At 49.3% G+C, this 25,797-nt stretch overlaps 2 protein-coding genes across 3 annotated transcripts; one reads left to right on the top strand and one right to left on the bottom strand.

Annotated features, from left to right (window-relative positions):
• The first annotated feature begins 2,138 nt into the window (after positions 1-2,138).
• Positions 2,139-18,478, top strand: tp63 (tumor protein p63). 2 transcript variants are annotated; one of them, XM_068743903.1, is made up of 12 exons: positions 2,139-2,279; positions 6,406-6,663; positions 11,941-12,127; positions 12,207-12,322; positions 12,770-12,879; positions 12,977-13,101; positions 13,305-13,387; positions 13,472-13,596; positions 15,481-15,626; positions 15,950-16,097; positions 16,883-16,976; positions 17,095-18,478. In XM_068743903.1, exons 1-12 carry the CDS (start codon positions 2,238-2,240, stop codon positions 17,389-17,391), a joined length of 1,731 nt encoding a protein of 576 aa, XP_068600004.1. In that variant the 5' UTR covers positions 2,139-2,237; the 3' UTR covers positions 17,392-18,478. The 2 variants fall into 2 exon arrangements, with proteins under 2 accessions (XP_068600004.1, XP_068600003.1); XM_068743902.1 differs by having other exon boundaries at positions 15,481-15,644; positions 15,929-16,097.
• Positions 18,479-18,605: 127 nt separating this feature from the next.
• Positions 18,606-25,388, bottom strand: zbtb11 (zinc finger and BTB domain containing 11). The gene is given in 13 exon segments (XM_068743901.1): positions 18,606-19,393; positions 19,730-19,905; positions 19,991-20,149; positions 20,230-20,347; positions 21,369-21,435; positions 21,437-21,784; positions 21,856-21,873; positions 21,875-22,138; positions 22,255-22,899; positions 22,968-23,266; positions 23,343-23,574; positions 23,667-23,917; positions 25,044-25,388. Coding segments are annotated over 13 exon segments (3,402 nt in total). The 5' UTR covers positions 25,354-25,388; the 3' UTR covers positions 18,606-18,878.
• Between the last annotated feature and the right edge of the window lie 409 nt (positions 25,389-25,797).

Genomic DNA, 25,797 nt, shown 5'->3' with positions numbered 1-25,797 from the left:
GTTAATGTTCGCCCCTTGATTTCCCTGTGACTCACACAGCTGACTGCGCACACACACACACACACACACACACCCAGTCTAAGCAGGATGCTTTAGAACATCGACTGACAAGGATTCTAGCGCATGTAACTCAGTCCTCCAGAGCTGCCCAGCAGCATGTAGAAGGTTTGTTTTTAATGATGCAACCCTGGAAACAACCAGGTGCACTTACAAGCCTAAAACAACGGCACTGGTGGACCCACGTTACAGGGTGTGTGTGTGTGTGTGTGTGCCTCTGCCCCCCCCCAAACCAGCTTTTGAAAGCAATATATCTACAATTTTTAATTGACACCTTAGTTCTTAGTTTAAAGCAGAAGTATTTTGTGGTTGGTTGATTGTGAGTGTTTATAAGACTTGCCACCCAAGTGACGCTGTGTCCTGCGTCTGTCAGTGTGGATGTGAACTCCCACTGTTCTCGGGGCAGGTGTCTGTGCCTCTGCAGCTACTGCAGTCTGACACTTGATACTAAACTAATCTGGCTGACTTAAGGGACAGGCGCTTTAAAGGGAAAAACTTAAGTAAAGCCTCTTTTGTCTGAGCCCAGGATCTGCAGATCTTTAGCCATGCAGCATCTGAGGCGATGCCGTGAAAAGCCACGTGACTGTTCTCTGAGTCTCGGGAGACAATACGCCACCCGTGAAGCAGCTTCTCTGGTCCTTGGTAATAATCGGCACTCGCAGTCATTTCCATGTTAGGATTATATAATTTCCATTGATGCCGCTTCCTGTCTTCTCTTGTCTGTTACACGGCTGAACGTCCTGTCCTGCTTCAGCTGCTGGTCAACCTTCTACTGCCGCTTCGCCCTAACAGAGGGCCCTAACTTCTGTTCACATGCCAATGTTGTTTGAGCATAATTAGAAGTTTGTTTAGTTCGACTAATTATCACACTCGGAGGGTTTGGCCAGGTCTTTCCTGACGCCTGGTCCCCGGGGAGGCCATTGAGCTGGGCTCTTTAAAGTGTTGATTTTCCTTTTGTGGCAGGCTGACCCGTAGGCCTGAGGGAGGGTGTGACTCCCGAGCAGAGAGACAACTGACCTCAGGTCATAGTTGTGTTTCAGCTTTCAAATGCTTGCGGCCAGGGCAGGGGTTTTTGTTGTAGTAGAAGTCATTTGCATCCTCCTGCCTCCTCCACCGGTGCAACACAGTGCACCTTTGTTTTCATGAGCACTATTTGAATTATGTATTGCAATATTATTACCATTCAGATCTAACTTTACTTTCACAGGGTAAATTAAAAAACCTAGTGACGCTGTCTTTGCTTGATGAATGTCTCTGCAAGGCCCACAGGCAGTTCCAAAAACACGTCCGCTCTACCTGCAGGAGGCTAAAACACAGAGAGGCTTTTCCATGCAAACTCCACCGGCCCTGCACGCACCCTTTTGGCTTGCTCAGTTAAATAAATAATAAACAGGGAAATAAACAGATTTGAATATGCAGAAGCCAGATCTTCCTTTTTCTCTGGAGGAACCACCTGGTCGGCGCTAGCAGCACCGAGTTAACCCCTCTGAGTGGAGGTAAATTATCTGATCCATAATGTGTGTTTCCAAAACAGATCGACATCAGCCATCTCTGATAGATACAAGCCATCTACAGCAGTCGTGTTGTTTCTCCTCTGGGCTCGACGCTGGAAGAGCTCCAGGGATGCAGACTGGCAATTCTTATGCAAAGTAGCTACTGTGGGCAAATACCCCCAAACCAGACTGTGTGTGTGACTTCAGGGACCTTTCAGCACGTCTATATGTTCATCTTCATTTTAAGCGTTATCCACAATGGTCTATTTTACTCATTTGGATTTATTTTTTTTAACTGTTCGTGTGGCTAAAGTTGTGTCTTTTGAATAGCTTATTTTAAATCTAATTTTACTGAGCAGGTAGAAATCATGTAAGCGCAGTGCTACAAAGACAAACCTCCCGATTTTAATTTCTTGGAGGCCTGCAGAAGTCTCAAAGGAAAAGACAAGGAGACGAGCGCTGCTTCTGCAGATGGGTGTGGACTCAGGTATTATCCAGGTAGCTCCTGAGATCCCTCCCCCCTCGTCCCCGTATATATGTTCTTCCCTTAGATTCCGACAGAAGCCTCTACTTGCCTACTTTGCATCTGTTGTCCACATCACTCCCTCAGAGTGAGGAAAAGAGATTTGTGGAATCCTGGAGCCAGTGGAGCAAACAGCAGCAGCTCTGCTCAATCTCAGCGCCAACATGTTGTATCTGGAAACGGGCTCCACGACATCGTACAGTGAGGTAAGACCAGAGGGGACGTCGGCGACGGGGCCTTCTGCCATCCAACCCTTTGCTTTGTTCCCCAGAGCAGCTATGAGACAAATAAAAATATCACAACCGATCTAAAGGCCTTAAATCTGTATGTGATCGAAATGATCCAAAATCCAAGCATCATCCCTGCTGTTTGCTGCTGGGTTCTGTGGGTTCTGTTTGGTGTGACCCCTGCATTCAGTTCAGATTAAATAAAGGGGCATATAGTATAATCATCCTGTCTCCATCATTTAAGAATTACCTTAGAGATTCGTACTGCAGGGTAGAGGTTAATGTATTATATCTGACAGTGTGTGTGTGTTTGTGTGCACATCTGCGTGCACAGTGCAGAGAGCGGGGAATGTAAACACCCACAGAATCTCTTTGAAAGCTGTGAAATGGCTGCTGCCTGCCTGAGCGCGGGTTCAGTCAGTCGATGTGATTTATTTACTTGCCGTCGTTGAATCAGCGTTTTTCTCGTCTCAATATCAGACTTTTCATCGGTTATTATGATTCACTGTCAAAGAGAGGTTTCCCTTCCTTCTATGAAAATCCAGGATGTCATAAACGGGACCAACTTATTTAAGGATGTCGTAAATTATACTAATATTCAGAAACCACTGAGACAAATAAGAATTTCTGCTTAATTTAAATAGAAATTCATGGAAGGGTGCTGAACCAAAACCCTAAATCCAGGATTTGCTTATTGGGAAAGTGTTTCTTTCTGAGCTGTCTAACATTTAAGACTAAAAACATTTTGTTATTCACAGGTGGGTAAAAAAAACTTGTTTAAGTCAAATAGGTTAAAGACGAGAGACGTGTAAGGATGAATTGATCTGCCTTCCAAAAATATTTATTTTCAAGTCAGTTGTAATCACTTATATTTGTTTTAGTAATTTTTAATTAAGACATTCTCAGCTGCTTTTTCATTTTTTTTCTTTAATCAGCAAACATGACAACCTGTCAGATCCATTGAGCTGATCCATAATCGACGCCCTCAGATGTCGCCGCTTTTAGCGACGAACCTTTTCGTGCTTCTTTGAGGAGCCAGTGAGCGGCCATAGATTCTCAGATTGCAGGTTGCAGATAGCAGGTGTGTCAGGTCACTGTCTTTTAAGTTGTTGAGCAGGGTGTCTTTAAGTGGTGTCCAAGTGAACTGCCCCCCCCCATGTGTGGGGGTATCAGGTTGCCCCATCCCCAGCCTCCTGGGAGCCGCTGCAGCCATTAGAATATGACTGGCCAGGCACTGCTGTTTAGTCCGGGGTCGTAATTGCTTTAATGGTGTGTTGATGTAGATACAATCACCTACTCTGCCCACCCCAGCAGGTATAAGGTGTAGAATCTGTAGATGGGCCCCCACCCAGACGCACCTCAACCCCAACCTCGTTGAGCCTTTAATGCCTCCCTCCCCTGTGGTCACTCATCACTGTCCCATAGATGCTCTTACGCCGGCTCAAAGTACATAGAGCTGGTCAGCAGAGACCTGGAATGGGACCCCCCCCCCCCCCCCCCTCCCTCAGGCTGGGTCTGCTCCGGTTCCTGTCACCTATCAGTCCAGGCCTCGACCGCTAGAGGAGAATCAGTTAAGCTATAAAGCACGGAACTTTACGGCTTACTGTCAAAGTGTTCGATACGTTTGCAGCAGGAAAGCTTTTCACAAGTATAAAATGTTCATTCTTTTTTTATTTGCATTAAAAGCACTTGATCAGAAAGAAAGTGGTCTGCACCCCTGAACTGACAGAACTCACAGACATTCATGTTTAGACAGGATTGCAGAAAAATCTTATTCCTGCACAGTCAATGAGCTGCAAACCGAGATAATAGCATGTGTTCAAAAATAAAATATCTGTTTAGGAGTTCCTGCACAAGAAGACATTTGTCAGGTTCCCACGCCAAATTGAATTGTTAGAACTAAAAAAAAACTAAAACATAGTGCAGCCACATGTATTCGACGTGATTTGGATCATTCATGCTCCTCCATTGTATTCAGGAGATCATTATTACTTGTCTTGTTCCTGTTGTTCTCTTTTAAATGTTTACTCCAGCATTCGTCTCAGGGAGAGAAAAAAATGAAACGAGCAACAATAGCTTTCAGAAACTTTATTAGAGGCTGTTGAAGATGTCAACAGCTGCTGATTTACTGTGTTGCTGCTGAACTGCCTGACATCCTAAAGGCCAAACGCAGCGTTTGCTGTAAGCAGAGGGAACTTTTAAGAGCAGCTTAAAGTAGTTATTACACGGTTGCTGTATTACAGTGGAATAAGATCTGAGGAAAGGGAAGGAAGAGAAGTTCTCAGACTTCCCCGCTGAACATTTTTAAAGGCTGATATTCCACTTCCAGTCAATTTAACATTAAAAAACGATGAGTTTGTGAGACTTTCTATCTGGTCAATTATGTGCTAACCCTAACCCCCCCATCTTTGATCCTTACATTCATCCAGGGCATGAGAAGCATCGCCCAGGGGCCTGTAGTTAATGCTAAGTGTTCTATGGCAGGCAGGCATTCTGCTTTATGTCCCAGCTTTTATCTATGTTTGGTCTCTGGCCAGCGTCGGCCTTTTCTTTAGAACAATAATTTGGCATTGATAATTGGTGCCTGTCACATCCACCTTTGCAGCTACCAGCATCAGATGCCGGGCGAGGCGGTGTCATCTCTGAATGGCTGAGCGGCCTCCCCGCTGCTGCTGCTGCTGCCGCGGGGAATTACATGGTCATTGACTCCTCGCAGAGGGAAAGACGATGTCTGTTTGCTTCCAATGCAAAACAGGTTATATCACCTCCTTTTCATTTGTACGGGCTAAAATAAATACATGTAAACGGAGCTGATAAGCTTCCATCCATTCCCATCTTCTGCTCTATCAGACGAGCAGCGCCAGTTAAAATCTTTTTATGTGTGTAATTTGTGCATTTTGAGGGAGCGTGTGTTTCGGGAAGTCTGTCCCCGCTAAAGACTCGAGAGTGCGTGCGTGGGGGTGTGTGCGCGTGCCCGCGTGTGTTCCATTCACCAAACACTTGGCTGCTAACACCTGCACGCCCAACGTAATTGTTCTTCAGTCGAGCTCCTCTAAAGCCCTGGTGTCATTGTTTCCGAGGGGTTAAGGAGCGTTGGGCCGTACACACGGCTACCCTGTGGCGCTGCTGCACAGGTATGCTGAGGTTGACTCGGATGACCTCTCTCAGGTGTGTCTCTGTGTGTGTGTGTGTGGGGGCCTCTATGTGTTTAAGTGGCATTGTTTCCTTACTCACTGCTGTGATTAATAGTTAAATAGCACACCTCGTCTGTGTCTTGTTGGTCGTCTGCCACGCCGCTAACACCTGGTAATGCGGCGGGTGTGAGCCGGACAGCTGTGGTCAGCCACGCTTGAAAATAAACAAGAGGCCCGGGAGAGATTTAAAAGGGTGAGAGCCATGCAGCCTCGTCCAGGAATGTGCCGCTTCTAAATGGAAAGGAATGGAGGGGATGGCTCCGGCCCAGGTGCGTTCTCCCTCCTGCACAAAACGCATCGCCGTCCCATTCCCCCCTGCCCGAATATTTGTGGCATGGAGTCGAGAATGAAAAGGCTTGGCAGTACAAATCCAAGGGCAACGCTCAGCTGGTCATTTGAGCGATTGAGTTCTGAAATCAGATTTAGTGTTTCAGTCGGGCAGACGTTTCTGAGATGATTGATCTTACGCATGTTAGTGCCTTCGTTCAGGAAGGAGCTAGAACTACAAGCACAATGGAAACACGATCTCCACTTCCTGCAGCGGGCGGTTTTCCCGAGCCTTCGCCATGTTCATTCCTCACGTATTCCTCATGCAATATTCTGGGATGAATTTCACTTGGTTTTTTTGGGTAAATTATTAATTAATTTAAGTAGCACGGGTTCATATATCATAGCTGTTATTTATAAATAAAAACCTCCAATGTAATTTTTTTTTTCAGAATTCAACCAGAAATGTGTGAAACATTTAAAAATGTTATAATTTAGCTACATTTTGGTGAAATTGTCAGGTTCTCTAAATCAAACAGTCCTCCTTCTGTTTTTATCCATTGAAAGTTTGTCCAGATTCTTGGATACTGACCAAAGACTTTCTTCTGTCCTCCTCTTCCCCGTCCCCTCTCTCCCGTCTTCAGTCGCAGTACACAAACCTGGGGCTCCTGAACAGCATGGATCAGAGCATTCAGAATGGCGGCTCGACCTCCACCAGCCCCTACAACAACGACCACGCGCAAAACGGCGTGACAGCCCCGTCGCCCTACGCCCAGCCCAGCTCCACCTTCGACGCCCTTTCTCCTTCACCAGCCATCCCTTCCAACACAGATTATGCAGGGCCTCACACCTTTGACGTGTCCTTCCAGCAGTCGAGCACGGCAAAGTCCGCCACCTGGACGGTAAGACACATGCACCACCGTCGCCTTCTGGGGTTCTCATAGTCGAGCAACGTTTGCTTAAAATAAAAATAAAAATGATCTGATCTTCACTCCTAGATAACATTTATAATAATTTTTAGCCAAATTCATTCCACTCGGAAAGCCACTTAGCTCATTAACCAATAACATTTACGTCAATTAAATATAAGACTATTGTCAAGGGCCATCTAGCGAAGTTAAACAAAACCCAGCATCTCTGAAGCTCGTTGATTGATTCATTTATTCAAAAGAAAAATGTAGTCTGACTATTTTATAAACGGCTTTCTGGCAGGGTACATTTGGAGTTGTTGTTTTTACACATGAGAGTATCGTCCTTCACATTTAACTTTTACCAAGATGGCAAATGAATGAATAATGCGCTGTGATTGGGGCTCCCCTTGTTTTCTTTATTTATTGACTGGATTGTTTGTAATTCATAATAAACCACTATATGTGTATAAAACGAGCAGCAAATGTGAAATAAATGTATTCCATCAGCCTCATCGCTATAAATATGGGCCTTTACAGCTAGCTGTCATCTTAAAGGTCATCGCCAGTGATTTGTCAGGGTGGGGGTGAAGGAGACTCTTCCCACTGGGAACTCCTTATCTGACGATCGGTGCTCCAGGCAGATTTAAGTGCACATTATGTGAAAATTCTCTGTTGCACAACGACATCTGGCAAGGAAGAATTCCCCCTGAGATGTATGGGTTCAAATCATGACTCATCCCGAGGCACTTCTAGCGTGGTCTGCGACACGACACTTGAGGAAAACGGGCGAACTGCTGATCAGAGCCATTTGCAGAGTTTTATCTTTTCGATGTGATCCTTACGTACGCTCTGCGTTTACTTTTCATTCGCTCAAAAACGTGTGAATGCTTTCGAGGTATGTACCAACATCAACAACAGTCTCGAAGTGAATTTCAGTTGCTCCAGGTGTGGCGATGTCCTTGCAGCTGGATGTCACCATGTGATGCTGCGTGGACCTCCTTAAGCAGCTCCTCCTGCTCTGTTATTATGCACGACAGGACTGAGGGACAGCTGTTGGTGTGGGAGCGCCGCCTGCTCATTGGTCAATGCATCAACGCATGCCGGCGGACGACACGGCTCACCCAAGGGTCACGTTTTGCCATTCAGGATGTCAGTTTTGAGTTCCATCAGTGACGTAATAGATACGCGCTGTTTGAAGAAAGTAAATATTTATGTCTGTCCTTGGTGTAAGTTTGGTGGATAACAAAATGCATCACGTCACAAAGGTTCTGCTGTAAAAGCTGCTGAACCGGATGCACTGATTTAAATTAGCCGTGGCCTCAAACCAGAGTGAGATCGGGGAGTGTTCTCTGTTCCAGTGCCGTGCAAACTGTGGCATTTATCCAGTTCCCACAGTGCACCACTCATCCCTCTGATTGTCACAGTCAAACAACAAAAGTATTTGTCTGCCGCGCAACCGAGCAGGTTTAAGAGTGTGGCTGTTGGGAGGCACGCCCCGGCCCTGAGCATCTGGTTCGGGACACATCCCCATCACAGACACAGTCTGTGCATCCCATAGTCATAACACATGATGCAACACTGACTTGATCGCTCTGACTTAACATGGAACGCCAGTGGATTGTCACTCATCGTCGCTAAAGTCCGTTTCTTAACTTCATATTTGCTAAAGTGGTGACTATCAAACGGGAGAAGCAGTCTGGCCCCAAACACGGATTAGACCAGTTGAGTGTGTGTTCGATGCTCACTCAGGTCGGCAGAACGGTGTGTTTATTACTAAGGTAGTCTGTGTGTTATAGATGAGCTATAGCATATTAATAAAGCCTCACATTTCTTTCCTAACGACAGCCGCTGTGTTGAACATCCGTGCATCATTCCATCTTAAACCTGCCACTTTGTTTTGTTGTGCCGCTGATGATAGCTTTGCTCGCTGCATAGATCTGCTAAAGCCTCCTTTTTTTGAAGGCCTGTGGGATCTCCAACGGGACTTAGTGGACTGTGTGCTGTGCTTTATGATGACTGCTCTTACGGAGACACGCCTAATCCCCCCGACCCGCACCGTAACCTCTTCCTGTCTAGGATGCCGGTGACACACACTGAGAGCAGAGCAACACCTCAACATTTCCCCGAACTGCTGCTGTGCGGTTTCCGAGCTGGCACTCCTGCCGCGTCTTTTATCATTGAGCTGGAAACGGACACGTCTCGGTGAAAACGCGTCATCGCGATGCTTCATCGTCTTTGCTTTACCAGATTAATGGAGTGACGCCAATGAAGGCGGCCGTTGTTGGCGTGCGATGCGCGTATTGTGAAGGTCGGTCGTGTTTGCCGTGCATATTAGCTGCCACCATGTAGAGCCGTGAATGGAGAAGAATGTCCCAGTTTGAGGTATCGCTGGGGCGGAGGATTACAGTAATGGATTGAGGGCCTGTAGGTAATACTTGTGTAAATACGGTGTGCCTCTTTCCTGAACCCTGTGCTCCTGGAGTGGCTTCTGTCTTTTTGAGAGAGTTAAGCTTGATGGTTGCATCTCACATTGTGCCGGAGGAGGAGGAGGAGGAGGAGGAGGAGGAGGAGAGTCCTTGAATGCTCAAAGAGAGGAGTGTTTGAGCGAAAGGCAGCAAGACGCAGCTTGCCCCTGGAACATCTGCGGGCCCGTCCCACGCCTCACGAGATGGGGCTGAGACTTGTTTATGTCGAGAAGCGTGTCGCGACTCGCCCATCACAAGGAGACGAGCCTGAAAGATACAGATGGGGAAAGGTGGAGGGGAATCTTTTTTTTCTTTTTTTTTTTTAGAAAGACAGAGTTGAAAAGGTTTTATGACATGAGCTGTGGGAGTTTCTTTTCATGCACAGTGTGGAAAGCCCATTCTTTCAAAAATTTTGATTCCGAGATTATTATTTTTTGCTCTGAGCAAACAATCCTGGTAGAGATGACGGCAGCGTCGAAAACAAGCAGACAAAAAAAAACACCTTAGGCTGTCATCAAGGGATCATCAGAGCCAAACCCAAAAAACAATACGGGGTTGTAGCTTTAAGGCCTCTATTCAGGAAAACAATAGAAATGTTTAGTAAGAGTTCCCCATTTTAAACGTTCTATTTGAGTATTAGTTGCTTCATTCGTTGTGATTTGATGGTGAAGACGAGGGTTAGAGTGGCTCGACAAATGAATGACGGATGCACCGCGAGCTCCTTCAGTGCCACATAAGCACGATGCTCCATGTTGGAGCGGTTCACCTCAGCACAGGCGTCATCCCTGCGGCCAAGGTTGGAGGTGATGACCACAACTTCAACAGTTTAAGAAAAACTGTCCAAGCAGGTGTTTTACTTTTGTTTCAGAGAAAAGAGGAAAGATAATAATAATATAAAAAAAACAAAAACAAGTCCTTTGCATTATTGTTGAATCAAACGGGTCCGGGAGAAGCTGCAGGCATGACATGACATGTCAGGTATGAAGAAGACAAGACCAGAGGCGCCAAACAGTGCTTGTTTAAGGCCCGGTGTTTGTCGGGACTTGACTCCTGCATGCGCCCGCAGCGCCTGTCAGATAGAAAAGAACGCTCCAGCTGTGGGCCTGCCTCGACCTGCGCCGAATGGGAAGTGTGTGTTTGTGTGTTCAAATGTTGCATGCGTTAGAAAGTAATTGCACACATGGCAGCGGTGTACAAGCATTAAAGCAAATTGTATGTTTGCATGAAGTAAGGATTACATTAGAAATGTTTTTTTTATTATTATGACGCTGGCTCACTCGGTGCAGGCGATGGGATGGCGTGCACAGCAGCAGAGCGTGTTCTTCGGGGTCATTTGGTGTTTTCCCTTCCTCGGCGTGTTCCACTCGGAATCAGACATTGTGATTAAGGAGCTCCGGATCATGTGCTTTGTGATTTTTTTTCACATTGTGACCAATGAAAGGCTCATAATTGCACGTTAACACCTGAGCGCCGCGCCCTGCGTGAGCTGCTGAAGCCGTCCTCCACCCTGAACGGTGTCGGCCCCCGCCGCTCGCTGCTGAGCAAACACGGCAGCTCCTGGGTGTTTCTGAAAGTTTGTAGCTTCAGGGCTGGATTGGTTCTCCCGGGTTTTTAGCGGAGCGCCCGTTTGGGTGTGATCTAAAGAGGCTTTGGTTTTTCCGCCTCCATCGTCTCTCTGATTGAAAAATCCTCTCTGTTTTCACATTCAAGCAGCACAAAACCAACACCCTCTAATTATTGAAAACACTCTGTCCCTTTACGCAGCACATCTCCTTCCTCTTCTCAATCGACTGCCCCCCCTCCTCCTCCTCCATCTCCCTGCTTGGCTTCTCCACCTCATTTAGCTGATTGACAGAGGCGTACGGGGAGTATCAAGTTGGGACGAGGGGGGGGCTGCCTCGGCCATTCATCATGGGCTTTTTTTTTTTTTTTTTTAAAGAGGAGCTTTTGGAAAGCTGCTTTGATTTTTAAGGAAGCGTCGGTTCATTCGTCGTGTCGACGTCCGTGCATTTAAGGCAAAGCACGGGTTTTATTTTTAGAGCCTTACTGTCTGCTTTATCGTTGTCTTGACTTTCTGGTTAGGCAGTTGATGATAATTGCTTCTCTGAGGACGCAGACAGATCTTGTGTCGGGAGTTTGGGAAACAGATGTAATGTTTTGGGTTCGTCCTGATGAAAGAGCGGGTTGTGGCCTGGGGAGCAGAACAGCAAATGTCTGTGCCAAACTTGTGTGATGTTTTTAACATCGGCACAGGTAATGAGGAGAGAATGTTATGCTGCATTGTTCTCCAACAAAGCCCCCCCGAGCGGTTTCTGACAGGGAAACGTCCCCTTCACCCTCCATGCAGTGTTTTCTGCTTGCACCCTTGTGATCTTCCTATTAGTAACTGCAAACGGGGCCAGGGATCAAGATCCGTCCTTCATCCGGGACTCCTGCCGTCAAATCTTGAATGGGAGCCAGTTTGTGGGAGCGTCCATCACATGTTGGCAACAGCACCTCCCAAACTCTTTAAAAACGGATCCATTTGCCCCCGAGGCTCTCTGGGAACATTTTTGAGTTCTCCCAATATCATCAACGTCTGTGTGTGTGTGTGTGTGTGTGTGTGTGTGTGTAAGCAGGTCATAATCAGTCTTTTCTCCAGCCCTGTTTTGCTTGATGATGAACCAGAACCACGGGTTGATCTGTGCTTTTAAGTCCTAAAACATATTGCTAGTAAATAAAAACAAACGCAAACAAAACAGAAGTTGTTTACTGAGTACTTCTGCACGTAACGTGTGCCTTTGCATTTGCTCTTTTTTTTCAGTATTCAACAGACTTGAAGAAGCTATACTGCCAAATTGCCAAGACCTGCCCCATCCAGATCAAGGTTCTGACCAGCCCGCCGCAGGCCGCTGTTGTCAGGGCCATGCCCGTTTACAAGAAGGCGGAGCACGTGACCGAGGTGGTGAAACGCTGCCCGAACCACGAGCTCAGCCGCGAGTTCAATGACGGTGAGTTTAGTCGCTGGGACACAAGCGGCCTCCCGTCTCGCCTGTCCACATTTAATGACGCAACTCTTGCTACTTCCAGGTCAGATAGCTCCTCCCAGCCACCTGATCCGTGTGGAGGGAAACAACCACGCCCAGTACGTGGAGGACACCATCACTGGAAGACAGAGTGTCCTCGTTCCCTACGAACCTCCCCAGGTGAGCTGTCCGTCATCACGGTGCGAGGCCAGCCGGACGCTGTCAGCGGCGCCTCCCCCACGCCAGTCTGCACTGACAGATCAGTGACAGACCCTCTGAGTGGCCCCGAGTCCTGACATGCAGAACCCCCCCGCCCCCCCTCACGCATGCAGGCCTCACAGGAACCCACGTGGGTTTTGTCACTAAATACTTGACCCAATCACAAAGACGAGACTAAAATGAAGTATAAAAGTAAATCTCTAGCAGATAATTCCCTTCATTCGATAATATTCTAAACGTTTTGATTAAAAAGAGACAAATGTTGACTATAAGTATGAAACTGGAGTTTCCACTGGAGCTGCCGGAGCTCGGTGTGAAATCTGTGGCCGTTCTAGCGGGATTCAAGCAGAACCCAGTTCTTCTGTCACCCGGTTGTGTCCTTCATCATATGTCTTCATCTTTTCTCAGGTGGGGACGGAATTTACCACAATTTTGTACAATTTCATGTGCAACTCGAGCTGCGTCGGGGGAATGAACAGACGCCCGATTCTTATCATCGTCACGCTGGAGACCAGAGAGTAAGCGACGGCGTGTGGCCGAGCATCGTCCTGCAGCCTCTCCCCGCTGTGGGGGGGTTTTCTAACCCTCTGTGGTTTTGTTTTGTTTTCCTCCCAGCGGTCAGGTTTTAGGCCGCCGTTGTTTTGAGGCCAGGATCTGCGCCTGCCCGGGTCGAGACCGCAAGGCGGACGAGGACAGCATCAGGAAGCAGCACATAACGGACACCACAAAGAGCAGTGACGGTACGAAGCGCCGTAAGTCGGGCCGGGGGCTGGTGGCGGGACGGCGAACGTCGGCCTCGGGTGGCGCCTGCGACTCGGTGAATGCCGCCCGCCGCCCGCCGCCCGCCGCCCGCCGCCGCCGCTCCCGCGCTCCTCTGCTCTGCTTTAGGTTAACTGGGAAGCTCATGGCCAGCGGTGCTGACGCTGCTTTCTCCTCCCTCCAGCCTTCCGCCAAGTCTCCCACGGCATCCAGATGTCCACCATCAAGAAGAGAAGGTCCACAGATGAGGAGGTTTTCTGTTTGCCCGTAAGTCCCTCTGCTTTAGATTGCTGTTCTGAGTGAGTCTTCGCTGTTACTGACCCTCTTCTTCTTCCTCCTCCTCTCGTTCAGATCAAGGGCCGTGAGATCTATGAGATTTTGGTCAAAATCAAGGAGTCTCTTGAGCTCATGCAGTTTCTGCCACAGCACACAATCGAGTCCTACAGGCAGCAGCAGCAGAATCTCCTTCAGAAACAGTGAGTTACCTGCACATCTGGCCAGATGTGTGGCTGTGAGCTTCAGACTGAATCTCCTTCACACCGATTCGCTTGTGCACCGGCGCAGAAGAGTTTTTGTTTTGCTTTCGAGTCTGCTGCTGTGATTTAACTGGTTTAACGTGGCTGACTTGTTGCTGAAGCGTGGCTTGCACTGGTGAAGCCTGCGCACGAACGTTTCCTCACGCTGCCGCTGAAGCGTTGTGTTACCCAGGGTTCATTGCTCTAAAATGGCTGCTATTCAAGGGCGAGCCGAGCTTAAAGTAGAGCTTTTTTTTTTTTTTTTTTTCCCCCCTCGTGGGACACGAGCCAACGTTGATGAATCGTGGCAAATGTACCCGGCTTGTGCTTTGTTAAGGAGAAGCTTCCAAAGAACTGTGGTAACGCCTTTGGGTGCTTTGCCAGGTTCTTTTGCACAACAGCGCTCAACAAAATCCATTCGTCAGCCTCATCTATTCGCTTCATCGTAATTCACACACACACACACACACACACATGCACTTTGTGTCCTGCACGCCCATTTCCACAGTAAGCTATGGAAAAGAAGAGTTGGGTGTAAATAATAGTTTGACAGCCCTGTTATGATAATTATTGCTTATGCTATAGTTTGAGTTCACAGTTAGATAAAACTTTGGTTTTCTGGTTCATTATTTCACATTCCTGCTTGTTGTCAGGTCTTTGAAATAATAATAATTTATACATTTTTTTTTTATTTAATGAATGTTCAATAATCTAGATTGTGTCCAGTCCGGTTCCTAACGAGACGTCCTGCTCTTTTGTATTCGGTGTATTGCTTTATTGGGTCTTTGTATTTTTTGTGCGTCTCTTCTTGTTTCGCTCATTAGAATAAAAGCTTCTGTCAGCAGCCTAAAGTTTCATTCCTTTTTCTTTCCTTGTTTGAAATGCTGCTGCCTGTCTTAGAGCGCCATCTTCTGGACAGTGGCAGTCGTGCAGCATTGCTTGAAGTTTGTGTGCCTCTCTTTTTATCCTCTCGGGGCGGTCACCTCTCTCTTCCTCAGCGAGCCCTTATCTCTCCTCTCTTCTCTGGTTCCTCCCCGCAGTCTGATAAAACCCCGTCTTGGTAACCGGCTCGTGGAACCTGCAGGAGAGCCGAGGCGATGCTGCAGCTCCTCCTGAAACTCTGACCCACATTCCTCCTGCTCCTCCTCCTCCTCCTCCTCCCAAGGTTACACGGACCTCCTCTCTGTCTCCTTTTTTTCCAACTTTGATTTCCTGGTCTCCTCCTTCTTCCTTTTTCCTGGACGATACACCGAGGACTTTTTTTTTTTTTAACACTTATTGCTTTCTTGCGTCATTTTATTCAGACGTATAAACAGCATCAGTGTCGTCCTGCCTGCTGGACAAAGACCGATGATGACACTGATGTGTGTCCTGTTTGTCCTTTCATTCTATGCTGGTTGTCTGACGGCTGATAAAGCTTTGAATATGTTCGTTACTGAATGTACTTGTCTTTGCATCTTCATAGAGCTGGACTCAGAAAGCGTTGTTGTTGTTGTTTGTTGTTTTTTGTTCTTAATGAGAGAACCTTTAGCTAATGCTGGTCATGTTTTCTGGCGTCGCTGCAGGACAGTTTGCTTGTTTTGAGCCTCTGAGATCTCATTACAACATTTTTCTGTTTGAAACAGATTACAGGAGTGTAATAAACAGCTTTTTCTGCTTGGACTGCTTTTCTTATTCTGCTTTTACGTACACGTGGACGGTGGACAGCATAAAAAAGGATGAGCTGTCCGTGGACCTCAAACTTCGATCGCTGCATTATTTCATTCACCATGCTGACTTTAAATGGCCCTTTCTCCTCGTCAGCAGGTTGAGTAACGTCCTGTCACCTCCTCTCTCCCGTCCCAGGACCGCGATGCCGTCTCAGCCCTCCTATGGATCCTGCTCCCCCACTCACGGAAAAGTCAACAAGCTGCCGTCCGTCAGCCAGCTCATGAACCCCCAGCAGCGTAACACGCTCACCCCGTCCAGCATGTCTGGAGGCCTGACTGACAGTAAGTGTGTCTCCATCTGTCTGTCTGTCTGTCTGTCTGTCTGTCTCAGGCCGGTCCAGCCGTCCCACCCCTTGTGTACTCTAAAGACAGCAAGTCAGGGCAGGCAGGAGGGGGGACCTGAACGCCTCTCAGTCCCCGCGACAAATAGAATGTGATCCCTGTGAGACTCAACCGCAGGACCTGCTATGATGCACGCTATGTGTCCCCACCCCACCCCCCGCCGCCACCCGTCCTCCACCCCGTGTGTTTCACTTGACATTACATAATCTCTAAATCCCAGAGCAGAAAGATGAAGCTCACAGTAGCTCCTTTTGTCTCTGCAGTGTCTCCTATGATGGGGACTCACATCCCTATGAACGCTGACATGAGTTCACTCAGCCCCACACACGCACTGCAGCCACAGCTACCCATGGTGCCTTCCTCCCACTGTACCCCCCCTCCTCCATACCCAATGGACAGCAGCATCTCCAGGTACCTCATCAATCCACTGCGGGACACATCTGCATCTTTCCTGAGTTCAGTTTGAAATGTATGAAAACAGCACTCTTCACAAACAACTTCACACGAACCCGCAGACACGAATCAATAACTGATATTTGACGCTTGCAAACGACACGAGCAGCCCTGCGTGCAGAGACCCGTCCTCCATTAGGAGGGAATAGCCTTCACATGTTGGAGACAAAAGTCTGCAGGTCCAAAATGAACCTTGTCAGCAAAGAGGAGACGTAGAAGTAGAATGTAGAGACCACACTGTCCCCCACGGTGGTTTTGTTTCTACAGTCACTGTGGACTCTGTCCAATAATCAGATCCAACACTAAGCCATCACATTATACACATATATATATTCAATTACGGCCGATCACAACAGGTAAAATGTCGTGATCCGTAAGCGATGCTGCTAAAAAGGCTGAAAATACTAAAGAAAAGGAGAAAATGCCATTTATAGTAGACAATGGGACTAAATCCGAGCAGGTTGCACATTGTAGCGTCACACATGATCCTAAAGTTTATCTTCAAGGCGTAACTGAGCAACCGTGCAAGGAAATGTTTACGCTAACTGAAGTGCATGCCGGTAGTTTTTGCCTTGATGAAACCCTCTGATTGGACGATGCTGCTGCCTGTGTCCACCGCGGCGACCTCAGCCCCCCCCCGGGGCTGGTTGTAGATGCATGCAAAGGTCGTGTCGATCCTCGGAGCCGGCGTGTTTGATCAGGCCGGCTTTTGAAACCCGTGTTTTCCGTCTGCTCCTCTTCAGCTTCCTTATACGGCTGGGCTGCGCAGGCTGCCTGGACTACTTCACAGCACAGGGCCTAAGCAACATCTACCAGATTGAGAACTATAACATGGAGGTGAGCCCTTGCCTATCCAACTCGAGTCATTTGATGGGTTAGAGAGAGAAGAGTGGCTGCCCCCCACCCCCCACACCCCCCTGCGAATACTAACGCTCCCCTGTGTAATGACCATTAGGACCTGTCCAGGCTGAAGATCCCCTCAGAGTTCCTGCACATCATATGGAAGGGCATCATGGAGCACCGACAGGCCATGGACTTTTCCCCACCTCCCCACATAGTGCGCACCACCAGCGGGGCCTCCACCGTCAGCGTGGGCTCCTCTGAGGCCCGGGGCGAGCGCGTCATTGACGCCGTGCGCTTCACCCTGCGCCAGACCATCTCCTTCCCCCCCCGCGACGAGTGGTCTGACTTCTCCTTTGACCTGGATTCTCGCCGCAACAAACAGCAACGCATCAAGGAGGAGGGCGAGTGAAGACGGGGCTCTCTCTCTCTCCTCTGTTCCCGTTCCTCATTTCACGGCCGCCGTTGGAACATTTCATTTTCTGGAAAAACATTGTATTAGTGCAAACACTGCTGAGAACAAAACGCATATATTTCAAATACAAGCGCACTTATTTTCCCCGCGTGTTCCTGGTTGTCATTGCCGAGGAGCAAAGGTTTTTTATTATCTTCTAATTTCTTGAGAGCACTTAAGAAATGTTGTGGTTTTCAAGATTGCTTTGTTTTTATGTGCTCGTGACTCATTCCCATGTTTAAAGCATGACTGGACGTTGGGGGGGGGGGTAATAGTTGGGCTTCTATTTCTGCCGTGGGCCGTGGAAAGCGTCTTTCAGACTTCCACCATTCTGGTTGTACCGTTAGTGAAGTCCACTGGGTTTCATTTGTGACAGAAGTCAGCATTGATTGTACACATTTCAAACATTTCCTGTCAGAAGTATTATGTTTTCTGTTCTTTCTATATCTTGCTTTTTATTTTAATTTTTTTTTTTGTCTGTCGTGAGACCAATGCATCAAAGTTTCATGTCAGGTTGTGAAGTATGAGTGTTTAGGTGACAGATGGTCGTTCATTTGATGTAGCCGTGCATTGACCGAATATTGCTGACTCAGTGTTTTACAGTGAAATACGATGACTGATGTCGTTTTGTTTTTTGCTCATCTTTAGTGGTTGCGTTTAAAGAGCAGGGTTTTGCTTAGTACAAGTATTTGTTTGTTTAAAAAAATAATGAACCATGTTTTGGTAGAGGTTTATTTCATCTGATTACCGGCCCAGAGCCTATGATATAAATGTATATACATTTGTATAGATCTCTTTTTGAAAGTCTCCCTACAGAAATGATGCGCCTGTCATCGTGGAGCAAAGCGTTCGCTCAACGCCGTGATTCGGCGTGTAGCTACAGCCGCCCATCGCTCGCACGCCGCAGCCTGGTTTTAAGCAGCCCGAATTGTTACAAGGCAGAAACTGCATTTTCATATTTTTGTACAATGTATTGTAAATATGTTGCAATAATATACCGAGGGTATTTTGATATAAATATGAAATAAATACCCACACTTGCTGTATTGCATGTTAATACTTCCTCGTGTAGTTATTTCAACGGCCTTCGGTTTGATTTCAGAATGACCTTATGACCTCTGTGTCGCTCCTGATTCACCCGAACGGAGAAGCGAAATCAATACAAACGTCAGTAAAGCAGGAAACGAGGCCATTTTTATTTTCTGCAACGACATCTCGGCTTCTCTCCAGGTCACGGAAGCCATTAGACGGCGTGAAACACAAAACATGTAGCGCGTTGTCTTGGTTCTCCTGAGCGTCAGAGTTCATGGACGTGAAATCGGTCAAACTGGTTCCAGCTATTTACGCAGAAGTGATTGCGCGAACGCAGACACGCACACACACATCCTGCGATGTGTGTGTGCGTGTCTGCGTTCGCGCAAATAACGACAAACTCTGCCTCCGGCTCACTCCACCTCGGCGACGTGAGCAACCTCCACCTCCATGGTCTGGATTCCCTCTGGCGTTTCCTCCAGCTTGCTCCCGGTGAGCGACTGCTGGGCCAGGACGTAGTTCACCACCTGCATGATGCCCTGATCCGAAAGCGTCGACGCCTGCATGGCCTCCATCGACTCCACCGTCTCCTCCGTGATCAGCACCGTCTCGATCTCCTCCGAGGGCTGCTGCTGGGCCGGACGTAGCTCCGGAGGCAGCTCCGACGCCAAGATGCTGACGGCGTGCTCCACCTGCGTGCCCTGGTTGTGGAACTGGAGGGTGTCCTTCTCCAGCATGATCTTCCCGGGAAGGTTGTCGCTGTGGTATTTGGCCATGTGCTTCCGGAGGGTGCGTGCGTCGATGTGGGCCTCCTGACACACGGGACACACGTACGGCCGCTCCCCTGTGTGCGTCCGCACGTGGCGCTTGAGCGAGCGGGCGTCGGCCCAGGCGACGCCGCAGGTCAGACACTCGAACGGCTTCACTCCTAAGAGAAAGAGACAAATGAGCCTGAGCGTCCAGAGGTTTCATTTAACGGTCACCATGGGAAAATCAGAGGGGACTAAACGTGATGCCTCATGTTCGACACGCGATTCAGAGTTTCTACCCGTGACCCGTTCAGCAGCAAAGGCAGCGAGGGTTGTTAGCAGCACCTAGCTAAACTGTTAAATAATAATAACAGTTTTATTTTCATCCAGGTCGAGGTAAATCAAAAAAGGAAATAATGAACTAGACGAGCTTAAGGCTGGCTGAAGACGTGTCCCTCTTCGTTGAGTCCTACGCTTCTTCACTGAAGGAAACGGACACGCGCCGCGAGTCTCACCCTGGTGGTTGTTGACGTGGCGCCGGTATTCCCGCAGCTGAGTGAACTTCCTTCCGCACTGCTCACACTCCCTCTCCAGGTTCTGCTTGACCCGGCCCTTCTTCCCGTGCGTCGCTTTCTTCACGTGCCTCCTGAACAGAGCCTTCTCAAAGAACTCCTTCCCGCACACGTTGCACCTGAGGAGACAAGCGCCATCAGCTGATCCAAAAACACAAACGCAGGCACCCCCGGGTCCCACCCCGGGTCCCGCCCCGGACTCACTTGAACGGCTCGGCCACGCTGTGGGACTTGACGTGGGAGTACCAGTCCTTCTTCCAGCTGTAGCACTTCCCACACAGCAGGCACTGGAACGGCTTCAGGCCCATGTGCTTGTTCATGTGCTGCTGCAGGTCCTTGGCTTCGTAGAACCTCTTATCACAGCTGCAGACGACAACACCCATGAGCCCAGGCGGCGGCGGCGCCGTTGATCACGCGGACCAGGTGGATGGACGGTTACTCACTGAGAGCAGCCGAACGGGCGGACTTCGGGTTTGGGCTGGTGCTTCTTCAAGTGTTTGCTCAGAGCCGAAGCTCGGTGGAAAGTCGCTCCGCACGTGTTGCATAGGTACTTTGATTCGCCTGTTAAAGGACACCGCGGTGAAAGACGTCACCAAAATAAACTATCTGGTTACTCGTGTTATAAATGTGCGTCAGTAATCTCTCTCCCTCTGTCTGTCTGTCTGCAGGCCCTTTTGTCCGTGGTGCTGCGTTACCTGGACCTGTGGTCTTCAACACCGATGCCCCTATGGCTAGCATTAGCATTTAGCAGCCTGTAAGTTGCATTAGCATTTAGCAGCCTGTGTCTGTACTCTCTCTCTCTCTCTCTCTCTCTCTCTCTCTCTCCTCTCTCTCTCTCTCTCTCTCTCTCTCTCTCTCTCTCTCTCTCTCTCTCTCTCTCTCTCTCTCTCTCTCTCTCTCTCTCTCTCTCTCTCTCTCTCTCTCTCTCTCTCTCTCTCTCTCTCTCTCTCTCTCTCTCTCTCTCTCTCTCTCTCTCTCTCTCTCTCTCTCTCTCTCTCTCTCTCTCTCTCTCTCTCCTCTCTCTCTCTCTCTCTCTCTTCTCTCTCTCTCTCTCTCTCTCTCTCTCTCTCTCTCTCTCTCTCTCTCTCTCTCTCTCTCTCTCTCTCTCTCTCTCTCTCTCTCTCTCTCTCTCTCTCTCTCTCTCTCTCTCTCTCTCTCTCTCTCTCTCTCCTCTCTCTCTCTCTCTCTCTCTCTCTCTCTCTCTCTCTCTCTCTCTCTCTCTCTCTCTCTCTCTCTCTCTCTCTCTCTCTCTTCTCTCTCTCTCTCTCTCTCTCTCTCTCTCTCTCTCTCTCTCTCTGTTGTTTCAGGTTTCTGCCAGGCTCTGTTAAAGGGAAGTTTTCCTTGCTCTGTCGCCAAAGTTCTTGCTCTTGTGGGCCAAGTTGGGTTCTGTCTTTCCCTGCTACTCCTGTAAAGGACTTTGAGATGACTTCCTGTTGTGATCTGGCGCTATAGAAATAAAACTGAATTGAACTGAGACATCCGCCATTAAAAAGCGTCGAGTCTCAGTTCACCCGCTGACCCTTGGTTGCATTCACCTTCGCTTTGTAAGTGTGTGTGTGTGCGTGCGCGGCGGTCCACTGACCTGTGTGGAGGCTGGTGTGCTCCTCCATGCTCCGCTTGCTGCCGAAACACTTCTTACAGTACTCGCAACTGGAACTGCCTGGTGGCGTCGTGCAGCGCCCGGTGCATCTTCAGGCTGTATTTGTTGGTGAAGGTCTTGAGGCAGACCTTGCAGGAGTGAGGCCTGACCCCCGTGTGGGTCAGCATGTGGATCCGCAGCGAGTACAGCTTCGGTAGAGTCTTCCCGCAGATGTCGCACACGAACTCCCTTATGGTGGTCGGCAGCGAGGTCTTATCGTCCAGCCCCCGTTCAGGCTTCCCCTCTGCGCTCTGCTCCGCCGGCTGCTTGCTGACCGCCGCTCGCTGGCTGCTCTGCTGCTTGTGCCGGGCGAGGTGAGCGCGCAGCGAGGCGGCGTACTGGAACTCTTTGCTGCACAGCTGCAAGGACAAAGGAGCATGATCAGAACATTGGACCCCCTCCCCCCACCCCCCGAGCTAGGCATACTTACGCTGCACTTGTAGCCGCGGGGACTTCTCGTGCTTCAGCGTGTGCATGATGAGAGCGTAGCGTCTCGGGAAGGACACGCCGCACTCGGAGCATGCGTGTTCTCCATCGACGGCGCTCTCGGCCGGCTGATCCTCTGTGCTTGCCGTCTCTTGCTTTTCCTCCGTCATCCCAACGTCGTCTGTGCTGAGCTCTCCTGTTGCCACGGCGACGGCCTCTGGATTGGCCCCTGGACTGGAGGGTCCTTCACTCTGACTCTCCAGCGGCTGCTTTGGCGGCCTCCCCCTCTTACCGGGCCTCGCGCCCGCCTGAAACATCCACGATAAAGCCCAACTCGTCCACTCTGAACGAAGCGCGCGATCGGAAATCAATTATCACAGTTTAACGTTCACACGTTAGGTACCTTAGGTGTGGCTGCACGAGGAGGGGTAGAGCTCTTCTTCTCCTCCTCTTCATCCTCCAGCCCCATGTGTAACCGTGCATACCCTCCCTCGCCAATGGAGCGCTGCCTGAGTCGTCTCCCGTTTGGCTCATCTGACGCCAGCTCCGGCTTGTCACCTTTGCCTTCGTCAGCAGAGGGCTCCTCCTCTTCCTGTGGCACAAACTCCTCCATTTGCACTTCCTTCTTCACCTTCGCCGGACGCCCTCGTTTGCGTTTCAGGGGTGCCGGCGCCTCCGGCTCGGCCGTCTCCGGAGGCGACGCCGCGGCGTCAGAGGCCACTGCCGACGCCAATTGGATGACCTCTGAGGAGCTCACTTTTTCCGGGTCCACATTTATGATGAAGGTTCCTGCTCCGGAGACCCGCGGCTGCTCCAGGGCCAGACAGGCGGACACCACGGCGAGAGACTCGCTGGCTCCGGCCTGTCCGCTGTGCGTGACCACGGTCATCGCCCCCGCCATCGCCTCCGCACTGCCCGAAATGAAGGTGACGGTCTCTCCTGGCTCGGCGTCGCCGCCGTGAGCAATCAGAGTCACAGTTTCATTTGGTCCGGGCTCGGCGTGCTGCTCTTTGTCCCCCTCTACAGCTTCCGTGACCACCGACACTGGCTGCTGAACGTAAGCCTCTTCGGGGGCCGCGACAAAAGTTAAAGGTTCGCCCGTTACAGTAACGGCACTGTGGGTGACCGCCCCCCGCCGTCGCCCTGAATGGTGACCACGTAGGCGCCGGACTCGCCCTTAGAGCCATCCTGAGCCACCGGCTGGCTGGACAGCACGGTGTGCACGTCTCCCTTCTGATACACCGTCAGCTTCTGCTCCTCCACCTTCTTATGCACGGACTCGCATATCTGCAGCACCTCCGTCATCAGCAAATGGCGAGCTAGATTGGCAATGTCTGCCATGATGCAGAAATTAAAGGTAAGCAGGGAGGTGTACGCAAAATCCAGCAGCGGCAGGAAGCTCTCCTTGGTGAAACCTGGGGAGAGAAGCGCGTCGTTTTTAAAACTGGACGCGTGCGAGAACATCTCCGGGCGGAGAGGAATGAACCTCACCGGTGAGGTCGACCACGGCTTCGTGGGTGGTCACAGCCCCCTTCTCAAAAAAGAGCTCGTGGAAATACTTGCTGCACGCTGCAAGCACAGCTTTGTGCGCCCGGTACTCCTCGCCTTCAATCAGCAGGGTGATGTCACAAAAATGGTTGTTGAGGCGCTGGTGGTTGAGGTTATCCAACATCGTCTGACTGTGTTTGGACAGAAACTGGCTCACCTCACCTTTGCTGTCCACCTGTGAGGCGCAGAGAGACAGAACATTAGCGGCACCCGGCTGTCAGAGGTCGCTCCTTCATAGCCGAGGGCGGAACGCCGTGAGAGACTCACAAAGACGAGCTCGTGCTTGGCCGCCATCATTTTGGACGACTTGGATCCCGCCGGACCGGATGAATCAATGAGGTACACGCTGTCATCCTCTTCCTCTTCCTCTTCCTCATCCGCCCCATCACTGACACCAGCGGCCGCCCTGCGGCGCCCCGGCCGGGGGGGCGGCCGAGGCCCGGAGCCGTCGTCGGCGTTTCGTTTGCTCTGGCAGTGAGAGCATTCTCTGGTGAGGTCTTTGACCTGCTTCAGGATGCCTGAGAGCGTCGCAGGAGGGAGGCCATCTTTACATCAATACGCCGTTCTGTTACTTTGGCTCAAGCCCAAAATGCATGCAGTGAATTATATATAGAAAAACACACATTAGCAGAACAGAATTATTATTTATACAATTTTCACTTTTATTTGTAAAAGTAAATTTTTTGATGCCGGCGTTTTCTTCCTGCCAAAAAGTGGACCTTTTTTTTTTTTTAAAGCTTCTACTTGATGCATTTCATTTGGCAACTTCCTGTCTGTACAGTTGGATGGAAAAAATACTTTAAAATAGCTCAATACAACAGAGATTACAAGACTTTTCTGCCCAAATATCACAAAATGCTTCTTTTACCGACTGATAATCTTAAAAGCTTTTCCATACTTCATGAGAAGCAGCTCTCGTTCTTTGCAGAGACCCTTTCGCTGCTGCAAACACGATGCCTGTCCACACACCAGCCCTTTGGGAAGCCATCGTTCCCGCTGGACACAGCAGGTTTCCCGTACCAAAGGAACCAAAGCAGCCTCAGAGCCATCGCCGTTCTTCAGACGCACCAGTGATCCATAGACCCCAAAGGTTATAGTTTTATTTAACTGCTTGACCGAACCGCATCCAAAACAATATGTGTCTTCTCGGGATGATTCTGAGCAATTGGAGCCAACGCTTCTTGTGCAGTAGTTAAGCTCTAGAAATTCAGGCACGAAGCCTTGATGTAAATCTTGAAAGAAAGAAACGAACTGTGCACAATGTCTTAACATCGTTGCTTATTCGTTTGTGAGGGAGGATATTCAGGTGGCTGAATCATCTTGTGACTGCAGCAAAAATATCTCAACGCTGCATCAAGCCATTTTTGCATTTGTGTAGAATATCATCGCTTGCGTGGCACAGTTACAGCTAATGAATAATAGCACAGCACGCAATGGGGCTGAAGAATCTTTCAAGTTGTAGCTCCTGAAAATGAAGTCAATTGTGCAGGGAAAACGTCTGACCAATAGATGGCGATGGGGAGCTACTGTGACGTATTTTATAGTGTTTCGTGTTTACCTTCACGGCGGCTCTTCAGCCGCGTTAATCAGGTGGACTATAAATAGTTTATTACAGTGGCGCTAGCGTGCGTGCGGCCGCGTTACCTCTCCACCAGTACTTCTGGGAGATGGTTTCCCAGGTCAGCTGCTGGTTCAGGTGCTCCCCGCCCTCGGTACCGTGCGCCTCGTTGATTAGTTCCTTCCTCCGGCTGTCCTGCAGCACCACTTCCAGCTCCGTGAAATTATTCAGACCCTTCAGTCGACGCTGATAAAACAAGGTTCCGTTCCGCACAACATAGCAGGCAGCCGCTTTGCGGATCTTTCTCTTGGTGTTGCCGGGAGTCCCCCGCGCGTACGGCTCCCGTTCGTTCGTCAGATAGCGAATGATGGCCAAGTAGCTTTCCTCACACGACATGTCGCAGCTTTAGCCGCGTTTCACGCGCTGGATACCGGTTGATGGCGAAGAGGTTGGTCCTCTTCGTCTTGGTATAGCGTAATACAAATTTTAGGCTGTCCTCATAAATACATAAGGTGGAATATCAATTCTACAACGACAGTTCAGACTGTTTCCCAAGGTGGAACTGCAGTTCGTAGGTGTCGGGGTAGACTTCTCCGAACAGACAAAATGGCTGCTGCACAACCGGAAATTACGTGGGGGAAGGCGGAAGCAGGTCGTAAACATTGTCAACCACTTGAGGGAGCAATGTGCCAACTCACAGAACTTCAACACACATATATTAGTTTTCATAATATAAGAATCAGAGCTGCAGTTTTAGGTCATATTAGTCAGGTGAAATTTTTTATTGTAATTTTATAACCTTTTTAAAAAATATTTTGGGCTTGTTCTCTAAGTTAGACC

The sequence above is a fragment of the Brachionichthys hirsutus genome, chromosome 9, assembly GCF_040956055.1.
Source record: "Brachionichthys hirsutus isolate HB-005 chromosome 9, CSIRO-AGI_Bhir_v1, whole genome shotgun sequence".
In the NCBI taxonomy this organism is placed as follows: Eukaryota; Metazoa; Chordata; class Actinopteri; order Lophiiformes; family Brachionichthyidae; genus Brachionichthys; species Brachionichthys hirsutus.
Note: the sequence above shows the minus strand (reverse complement) of the source record. Positions and strands in the feature narration are given on the sequence as shown.

Coding starts and splice junctions, on each gene's coding strand:
- tp63 (XM_068743902.1), top strand. CDS start 2,238: ATGTTGTATCTGGAAACGGGCTCCACGACATCGTACAGTGAG. Junction 13,102..13,304: donor CACCACAAAGAGCAGTGACG/GTACGAAGCGCC, acceptor TCCTCCCTCCAG/CCTTCCGCCAAGTCTCCCAC. Junction 13,388..13,471: donor AGGAGGTTTTCTGTTTGCCC/GTAAGTCCCTCT, acceptor CCTCTCGTTCAG/ATCAAGGGCCGTGAGATCTA.